General features: G+C 48.7%; 1 protein-coding gene across 1 annotated transcript in view; it reads left to right on the top strand.

Moving 5' to 3' along the window:
* Positions 1–10,196, top strand: part of layna (layilin a) — a 37,268-nt gene extending 27,072 nt beyond the window's left edge. Inside the window, exon 9 of the mRNA XM_071362925.1 lies at positions 6,599–10,196. Coding sequence (XP_071219026.1) covers positions 6,599–7,137 — 539 coding nt within the window. The 3' untranslated portion in view covers positions 7,138–10,196. The remainder of the gene's footprint in view (positions 1–6,598) is intronic.
* The last annotated feature ends 653 nt before the right edge of the window (positions 10,197–10,849 follow it).

The following is a 10,849-nucleotide window of genomic DNA, read 5'->3' on the forward strand; positions in this document are numbered from 1 at the left end:
AACATTTTTGCTAAGAGTTTTATTATATTATTGATTGATTGACTATGATTTTTTTTTATCACCCAGCAGTGCTATTTGCAGAGTCAGCCATTCCTGAACCTTTTACCAAAAGCATGCCACATATGGACAGTGTTACGAACTGGCTCATAGCCCAAAAACAAAGAGGGAGACAATGCAGAGATAAAGAAATAACAAAAATATATTTATTAAATGAAGTTAAATGACTGCAGATGGTGATAATGAGGGGTGTTGAGAGGTGCCAAAACAAATCATAACAAATTAACACAAAGAAGCCCCAAAATGCAATTCCAAAAACCGAAAGTGTGACTAGGTGGAGAGTCTTCTCGATGTAATGGGGAAGGTGTATTCATCCCCAGGACACACCCGAGCCCGGGTGTGTTCCATTTCCCTGACAACCCTCTCAGCTCCGCCCACCGACATCCTATTAAGGAAAACAAGAGCAGAGAGAAAAATAATTTGGCAGACAGAGTGGGAGGGTCGTCACAACAGTACCAAAACATATGATCTAATGATTCTGTCTCTTTGCAGCAAAATCTGCGGAGTTGGGATGGTTTAATCCCCCATATATATATAACATTCTATTGGTTGCAAGAATTTTGCATAATAATAGTTTTGAAACCGGTGGCGTTTTGTGGATCATAAACCATGTACCATTGAATCGGTACATCGAAAATCTCTTCCCAACTATTTTGCAAAGAGCAGTTATGTAGGCTGTTGCTATCCTCATCACCTCTCTACACATCACCATGTAGTGTCAAACAGCAGTTATGTAGGCTGTTGCTATCCTCATCACCTCTCTACACATCACCATGTAGTGATATCATCGAGCCAAGTTTGCGTCAAACTTTTTTGTTAATAAGGAAAAAACTGTTAAAATGCATGTGACGAAGTGGATTATAAAAATAATGATAATTGTAACGGCTTTTCCTCCTCCTCTTCATCCGAAGAGGAGGAGCAGGGATTGGACCAAAACGCAGCATTGTGATATGACATATTTATTAAACAAGGAACGAAAACGAACTTCACTTGAATAACTAACAAAATAACAAAACGGAGTAGACAGACCTGGACATGCGAACTTACATACAACGAAGAACTCACGAACAGGAAAAATGACTACACAAAAGAACGAACGGACAAACAAACCGAAACAGTCCCGTGTGGCGCGACAAACACAGACACAGGAGACAACCACCCACCACAAACAATGTGAAACCACCTACCTTAATATGGCTCTCAATCAGAGGAAACGTAAACCACCTGCCTCTAATTGAGAACCATATCAGGTCACCCATTAACCAACATAGAAACACATAACATAGACTGCCCACCCAAACTCACGCCCTGACCGACTAACACATACAAAATAACAGAAAACAGGTCAGGAACGTGACATAACCCCCCCCCTCAAGGTGCGTACTCCGGACGCACCACCAAAAGTCTAGGGGAGGGTCTGGGTGGGCATCTGACCACGGTGGTGGCTCAGGCTCTGGGCGAGGTCCCCACCCCACCATAGTCAATCCCAGCTTCCGTATTCCCCTCTGAATGACCACCCTCCTATTCCACCCACTTAATTTAAAGGGTAACGTCGAGATAAGGGGCAGCACCGGGACAAGGGGCAGCGCCGGGATAAGGTAGCTCAGGACAGAGAGGTAGCTCAGGACAGAGAGGTAGGTCAGGATAGAGAGGAAGCTCAGGATAGAGGGGCAACTCTGGACTGAAGGGCAGCTCCGGACAGAGAGACAGCTCTGGACTGAGGGGCAGTTCTGGATTACTGGCAGCTCCGGGCTGGCTGACGGCTCTGGACGCTCATGGCTGGCTGACGGCTCTGGACGCTCATGGCTGGCTGACGGCTCTGGACGCTCATGGCTGGCTGACGGCTCTGGACGCTCATGGCTGGCTGACGGCTCTGGACGCTCATGGCTGGCTGACGGCTCTAGACGCTCATGGCTGACTGACGGCTCTGGCAGATCCTGTCTGGTTGGCGGCTCTGGCAGATCCTGTCTGGTTGGCGGCTCTGGCAGATCCTGTCTGGTTGGCGGCTCTGGCAGATCCTGTCTGGTTGGCGGCTCTGGCAGATCCTGTCTGGTTGGCGGCTCTGGCAGATCCTGTCTGGTTGGCGGATCTGGCAGATCCTGACTGACGAATGGCTCTAGCGGCTCCTGACTGACTAACGGCTCTGACGGCTCGGGACAGACGGGCGGCTCTAATGGCTCTGGACAGACGGATGGCTCAGACGGCCCTGGGCAGACGGATGGCTCAGATGGCGCTGGGGAGACGGATGGCTCAGATGGCACTGGGCAGACGGATGGCTCAGATGGCACTGGGCAGACGGATGGCTCAGATGGCACTGGGCAGACGGATGGCTCAGATGGCACTGGGCAGACGGATGGCTCAGATGGCACTGGGCAGACGGATGGCTCAGATGGCACTGGGCAGACGGATGGCTCTGGCCGGATGAGGCGCACTGTAGGCCTGGTGCATGGTGCCGGAACTGGAGGCACCGGGCTAAGGACACGCACCTTCAGGCTAGTGCGGGGAGCAACAACAGGGCACACTGGACTCTCAAGGCGTACTATAGGCCTGGTGCGTGGTACCGGCACTGGTGGTACCGGGCTGAGGGCACACACATCAGGGCGAGTACGGGGAGAAGGAACAGTGCGTACAGGGCTCTGGAGACGCACAGGAGGCTTGTTGCGTGGTGCCGGAACTGGAGGCACTGGGCTGGAGACACGCACCATAGGGAGAGTGCGTGGAGGAGGAACAGGGCTCTGGAAACGCACTGGAAGCCTGGTGCGTGGTGTAGGCACTGGTGGTACTGGGCTGGGGCGGGGAGGTAGCGCCGGAAATACCCGACCGTGCAGGCGTACTGGCTCCCTAGAGCACTGAGCCTGCCCAACCTTACCTGGTTGAATGCTCCCCGTCGCCCGACCAGTGCGGGGAGGTGGAATAACCCGCACCGGGCTATGTAGGCGAACCGGGGACACCATGCGTAAGGCTGGTGCCATGTATGCCGGCCCGAGGAGACGCACTGGAGACCAGACGCGTTGAGCCGGCTTCATGGCACCTGGCTCAATGCCCAATCTAGCCCTACCAGTGCGGGGAGGTGGAATAACCCGCACCGGGCTATGAACACGTACAGGAGACACCGTGCGCTCTACTGCGTAACACGGTGTCTGCCCGTACTCCCGCTCTCCACGGTTAGCCTGGGATGTAGGCGCAGGTCTCCTACCTGCCCTCGGCCCACTACCTCTTAGCCCCCCTCAATAATTTTTGGGGGTTTCTTCACGGGCTTCCGTGCTAGCCGTGTACCTTCATATCTCCGGTTCCTCTCTCCGGTTGCCTCCGCTCTCCTCACTGCCTCCAGCTGTTCCCATGGGAGGCGATCCCTTCCAGCCAGGATCTCCTCCCATGTGTAACAACCCTTGCCGTTTAACACGTCCTCCCATGTCCATTCCTGTTTAGTATTCCACTGCTCGAACTTACGCTGCTTGGTCCTGGTTTGGTGGGTGGTTCTGTAACGGCTTTCCTCCTCCTCTTCATCCGAAGAGTGTGTGGCGCGACAAACACAGACACAGGAGACAACCACCCACCACAAACAATGTGAAACCACCTACCTTAATATGGCTCTCAATCAGAGGAAACGTAAACCACCTGCCTCTAATTGAGAACCATATCAGGTCACCCATTAACCAACATAGAAACACATAACATAGACTGCCCACCCAAACTCACGCCCTGACCGACTAACACATACAAAATAACAGAAAACAGGTCAGGAACGTGACAATAATTATAATAACAATAATTATTATTATTATTATAATAATAATAATTATTATTATTATTATTATTATAATAATACTAATACTACTAATATTTACAATTATAATAATAATAATAATAATAATTATTATTATTATAATTATAATAACAATAATAATTATTATAATATGTATAATTATACTTATAATTATTATAATAAATATTATAATAATAATAATGCATGCATGATAAAACATTGTAGGCCTGCATAAGAATATACTAATGACATCCAAGTGTCTTCCTGACTGTAGATGAATGCAGTACTGCAGGATGATAATGAGAGACTATTTCTAATGTACACTGTGGATCATCCTTGTACTAAAGACTCAGCAGAGTAACCTCAGGAAAGTAACCTCAGCAGAGTAACCTCAGCAGAGTAACCTCAGGCGAGTAACCTCAGGCGAGTAACCTCAGCAGAGTAACCTCAGCAGAGTAACCTCAGGCGAGTAACCTCAGCAGAGTAACCTCAGGAAAGTAACCTCAGCAGAGTAACCTCAGCAGAGTAACCTCAGGCGAGTCACCTCAGGCGAGTAACCTCAGCAGAGTAACCTCAGCAGAGTAACCTCAGGCGAGTAACCTCAGCAGAGTAACCTCAGGAAAGTAACCTCAGCAGAGTAACCTCAGCAGAGTAACCTCAGGCGAGTCACCTCAGGCGAGTAACCTCAGCAGAGTAACCTCAGCAGAGTCACCTCAGCAGAGTAACCTCAGGCGAGTCACCTCAGCAGAGTAACCTCAGCAGAGTAACCTCAGGCGAGTCACCTCAGCAGAGTCACCTCAGCAGAGTCACCTCAGCAGAGTCACCTCAGCAGAGTCACCTCAGCAGAGTCACCTCAGCAGAGTCACCTCAGCAGAGTCACCTCAGCAGAGTCACCTCAGCAGAGTCACCTCAGCAGAGTCACCTCAGCAGAGTAACCTCAGCAGAGTAACCTCAGGCGAGTAGTGAGGGCCGGGCTACACCATGCATAGACTTGACTAGATTCATTAGTACAACGACACAGAACGTTCTTCAGTAAGCCCAACATTTCTCTTGTTCCCCACCATCAGTCACCTCCTCCTGTTCCCCACCATCAGTCACCTCCTCTTGTTCCCCACCATCAGTCACCTCCTCCTGTTCCCCACCGCCAGTCACCTCCTCTTGTTCCCCACCATCAGTCACCTCCTCTTGTTCCCCACCATCAGTCACCTCCTCTTGTTCTCCACCATCAGTCACCTCCTCTTGTTCCCCTCCATCAGTCACCTCCTCTTGTTCCCCACCATCAGTCACCTCCTCTTGTTCTCCACCATCAGTCACCTCCTCTTGTTCTCCCCTATCAGTCACCTCCTCTTGTTCCCCTCCATCAGTCATCTCCTCTTGTTCCCCTCCATCAGTCACCTCCTCTTGTTCCCCACCATCAGTCACCTCCTCTTGTTCTCCACCATCAGTCACCTCCTCTTGTTCTCCCCCATCAGTCACCTCCTCTTGTTCCCCACCATCAGTCCCCTCCTCTTGTTCTCCACCATCAGAGTCCTCCTCTTGTTCTCCCCCATCAGTCACCTCCTCTTGTTCTCCACCATCAGTCACCTCCTCTTGTTCTCTACCATCAGTCCCCTCCTCTTGTTCTCCACCACCAGTCACCTCCTCTTGTTCTCCACCATCAGTCACCTCCTCTTGTTCTCCACCACCAGTCACCTCCTCTTGTTCTCCACCACCAGTCACCTCCTCTTGTTCTCCACCATCAGTCACCTCCTCTTGTTCTCCACCACCAGTCACCTCCTCTTGTTCTCCACCATCAGTCACCTCCTCTTGTTCTCCACCATCAGTCCCCTCCTCTTGTTCTCCACCATCAGTCACCTCCTCTTGTTCTCCACCATCAGTCACCTCCTCTTGTTCTCCACCATCAGTCACCTCCTCTTGTTCTCCACCACCAGTCACCTCCTCTTGTTCTCCACCATCAGTCACCTCCTCTTGTTCTCCACCATTAGTCACCTCCTCTTGTTCTCCACCACCAGTCACCTCCTCTTGTTCTCCACCATCAGTCACCTCCTCTTGTTCTCCACCATCAGTCACCTCCTCTTGTTCTCCACCATCAGTCACCTCCTCTTGTTCTCTATGAAATTATCCACCTTGGCAACAAATCCCTAAATGGCATCGGACCCATCTACCTGTCAGACCTACTCTCCCATATTAAAGCCTTAAGACCCATCTCTACTGGATGGTCTACCTTCCTGCTACACGTTGATCTATTAATGCCTTAAGACTCATCTCTACCGGATGGCCCACCTTCCTGCTACACGTTGATTGTTGCTCTCATGATATGGTTACATATATTTGTTTCTATTTTATTTGATGCACTTTGAGATAATTATTGTATAATGAAAAACGCTTTTCAAATGTAATAAATTGTTATTATTTTGCAACCTAGCATACAGAACAACTCTTTAAAATGTGGCCTACCTCGTCTGACAACAGTGACGATAACAAAACGCACCAACAGGCATGTGGGGGAGGGGTCTTGAAATGTAACATCTTATCAACATGTAGCCACTGGGAGCCAGCGGTCCATTCACACCAATTTTGCTAAAACAAAATTCCCCAGACCTCAAAGGGAGGCGTGACAACAGCTTCACCAGACTTTCGCCACACCCACTGGTGTTGATCCTCCCACTTTCAGACAAACTCTTTGTATGCAGTTACCCATGACTCATTCAAAGGGGAAGGGAAACACTGATCCTGTTGTTTCTCCATAGTAACGGCCTGTGTTCTTTCTCCTAGGCTCCTCCCCTGACATGTCCCCTGGTGACTATGACAACATGGGAGGCCTGCGAGACACGGAGAGTGGTTTCGTCACGCTGGCCAGCACAGAGAGCAACTTCCTGTTGACCTCTGAACTCTACGACCTTAGTCTGGGGCGACGCCAAGACAACTCAGACATTTACCACAAGAGTCTGGATCGGCAAGGCAACGGAGAGGTTTATAACAACAGTCTGGGTCGTCATGGCAACAGAGAGACGAGCGATAACGGTCTGGGTTGTCATGGCAACGGAGGGACGTACAACAACAGACTGGGTATTCATGGCTGCGTGGTGAAGAGCAGTGAGCTGTACAACACTAGTCACTATAGAGACAGTCTTTACCAAACCAGCCTGGATCGCTATGGTAACCCTGAACATCACGAGAGAAGCCTGGGTCGTCATGGGAACGATGCCAGTGTAGATTGCTACGGGAAGGAAGCCACTGTGGGTTACTATGGCAACGAGGGCAGTCTGGGTGGGAAGTGCTACAAAGAGTGGTTGGACAGTGACAGCAACTGACAGCTACTGACAGTGACAGCTACTGACAGTGACACCTACTGACAGCTACTGACAACTACCAACAACTGACAGCTACTGACATTGACAGCTACTGACAGTGACAGCTACTGACAGTGACAGCTACTGACAGTGACAGCTACTGACAGCTACTGACAGTGACAGCTACTGACAGTGACAGCTACTGACAGTGGCAGCTACTGACAGTGACAGCTACTGACAGTGACAGCTACTGACAGTGACAGCTACTGACAGTGACAGCTACTGACAGTGACAGCTACTGATAGTGACAGCTACTGACCGTGACAGCTACTGACAGTGACAGCTACTGACCGTGACACCTACTGACTGAAACAGCTACTGACTGAAACAGCTACTGACAGTGGCAGCTACTGACTGTAACAGCTACTGACTATAACAGCTACTGACAGTGACACCTACTGACTGTAACACCTACTGACAGTGGCAGCTACTGACTGAAACAACTACTGACTTTAACAGCTACTGACAGAAACAGCTACTGACAGTGACACCCACTGACAGTGACAGCTACTGACAGAAACAACTACTGACTATAACAGCTACTGACAGTGGCAGCTACTGACTGTAACAGCTACTGACAGCTACTGACAACTACGGACAACCACTGACGGCTACTGAGAGTGATAGCTGTTGTGACAGCTACTGACAGTGACAACTACTGACTGTAACAGCTACTGACAGTGACAGCTACTGACTGAAACAGCTACTGACTGTAACAGCTACTGACAGTGACACCTACTGACTGTAACACCTACTGACAGTGGCAGCTACTGACTGAAACAACTACTGACTGTAACAGCTACTGACAGTGGCAGCTACTGACTGAAACAGTTACTGACTGTAACAGCTACTGACTGTAACAGCTACTGACTGTAACAGCTACGGACAGTGACAACTATTGACATCTATTGACAGCTACTGACTGTGTGTGTGCATGGCCCTGTTATGCTGCCCTCCCCTGAGGGGTCACTGTCAGGTCATGAACCTTGACCCCAGCTGTGCCAGAGACACCAAAGCCTGGTCCTGTCCTCCTCCTGTCTCGTCCTCCTCCTGTTCTTCCCTTGCTGCCTGACCACAACATGACAACAACAATCTAGACATAATAGGCTCGATTCAGAACACACCCCTTCAATTCGCACTTCTCAGTAGTTGGTATTCAGACTAACCTTGTGCAGTTGCGTAACGAGCTTTGCACGCATGGTTCCCTTGAAATCCCTCCCACTTGCTGGCCAACAGATTTACTCGTGGAGTTTTCATTGAATCGGGTTTTTCAGTGCTTTTATCTAAAGCCGTCCCTTTAAATTTGGTGTACCTTTAATTCTCTACAGACTCTAATACATGGAGAGGACGGTTCAGAATGTTAGGGATCACTGAAATACATGCAAAATATACTCTGATCTTGTTTATTATTTAGGGATAGGAATGTTTTTACAAATAATAAATATATAAACAGCGTTGGAGAGCCTTTATGCACGAAATATATGTGAATAAAAAATGCAATGGTTTGATTTTATTGTGAAAGTTGCCATAGGGGCGGCAGGTAGCCTAGTGGTTAGAGCAGGTAGCCTAGTGGTTAGAGCAGGTAGCCTAGTGGTTAGAGCAGGTAGCCTAGTGGTTAGAGCAGGTAGCCTAGTGGTTAGAGCAGGTAGCCTAGTGGTTAGAGCAGGTAGCCTAGTGGTTAGAGCAGGTAGCCTAGTGGTTAGAGACAGGTAGCCTAGTGGTTAGAGCAGGTAGCCTAGTGGTTAGAGCAGCGTAGCCTAGTGGTTAGAGCAGGTAGCCTAGTGGTTAGAGCAGGTAGCCTGGTGGTTAGAGCAGGTAGCCTGGAGGTTACAGCAGGTAGCCTAGTGGTTAGAGCAGGTAGTCTAGTGGTTAGAGCAGGTAGCCTAGGGGTTAGAGCAGCGTAGCCTAGTGGTTAGAGCAGGTAGCCTAGTGGTTAGAGCAGGTAGCCTAGTGGTTAGAGCAGGTAGACTAGTGGTTAGAGCAGGTAGCCTAGTGGTTAGAGTTGGACTAGTAACTGAAAGGTTGCGAGATCAAATCCCAGAGCTGACAAGGTAAAGAAAATCTGTCGTTCTGCCACTGAACAGACAGTTAACCAACTGTTCTTAGGCCGTCATTGAAAATAAGAATTTGTTCTTAACTGACTTTCCTAGTTAAATAAAGGTTAAATAAAAAATAAAAAATACACTGCTCAAAAAAATAAAGGGAACACTTAAACAACACAATGTAACTCCAAGTCAATCAAATCACACTTCTGTGAAATCAAACTGTCCACTTAGGAAGCAACACTGATTGACAATAAATTTCACATGCTGTTGTGCAAATGGAATAGACAAAAGGTGGAAATTATAGGCAATTAGCAAGACACCCCCAATAAAGGAGTGATTCTGCAGGTGGTGACCACAGACCACTTCTCAGTTCCTATGCTTCCTGGCTGATGTTTTGGTCACTTTTGAATGCTGGCGGTGCTCTCACTCTAGTGGTAGCATGAGACGCAGTCTACAACCCACACAAGTGGCTCAGGTAGTGCAGCTCATCCAGGATGGCACATCAATGCGAGCTGTGGCAAGAAGGTTTGCTGTGTCTGTCAGTGTAGTTTCCAGAGCATGGAGGCGCTACCAGGAGACAGGCCAGTACATCAGGAGACGTGGAGGAGGCCGTAGGAGGGCAACAACCCAGCAGCAGGACCGCTACCTCCGCCTTTGTGCAAGGAGGAGCACTGCCAGAGCCCTGCAAAATGACCTCCAGCAGGCCACAAATGTGCATGTGTCTGCTCAAACGGTCAGAAACAGACTCCATGAGGGTGGTATGAGGGCCCGGCAGAAGCCGACAGAAGCCAGTCTTTTGTTGTCAAATAGTCTGCATTTTTAAGTATTATTTTCTATATAATGTCAAACACTGTCATTCCGCTACTACTGCAGATAACTGTATATCACATTTTCTGAAATTACAATGCGAACATGTTACATGTATCTCCTTTAAAGTGTGTGTGTGTACTCCCTAAATAAAAACCTCTGACCTCATTCTCTTTCTTCAGAAGGTTTTTATTCTCCAGGTTTTGTAATGACCAGTTGACCTCTGACCTGGCCCTGTCTCTATGGTGATGATATCAGAGACAGGACCAGGTCAGAGGTTAACTGGTCATTACACTCTACATTAAACTGATATCATCACCATAGAGACAGGGCCAGGTCAGAGGTTAACTGGTCATTACACTCTACATTAAACTGATATCATCAGTTATCTGTCGGAAAGATATCAGTTTGTCTCTGTGAATGGTTTGTCCTCTGACAAATCAACATTTACATTTACATTTAAGTCATTTAGCAGACGCTCTTATCCAGAGCGACTTACAAATTGGTGCATTCACCTTATGATATCCAGTGGAACAACCACTTTACAATAGTGCATCTAACTCTTTTAAGGGGGAGGGGGGTTAGAAGGATTACTTTATCCTATCCTAGGTATTCCTTAAAGAGGTGGGGTTTCAGGTGTCTCCGGAAGGTGGTGATTGACTCCGCTGACCTGGCGTCGTGAGGGAGTTTGTTCCACCATTGGGGTGCCAGAGCAGCGAACAGTTTTGACTGGGCTGAGTTGAGAACGACAGGGTGTTGTCCAGGATCACGCCAAGGTTCTTAGCACTCTGGGAGGAGGACACAATGGAGTTGTCAACCGT

This window comes from Salvelinus alpinus, chromosome 24 (assembly GCF_045679555.1).
Source record: "Salvelinus alpinus chromosome 24, SLU_Salpinus.1, whole genome shotgun sequence".
NCBI classification, from domain to species: Eukaryota; Metazoa; Chordata; class Actinopteri; order Salmoniformes; family Salmonidae; genus Salvelinus; species Salvelinus alpinus.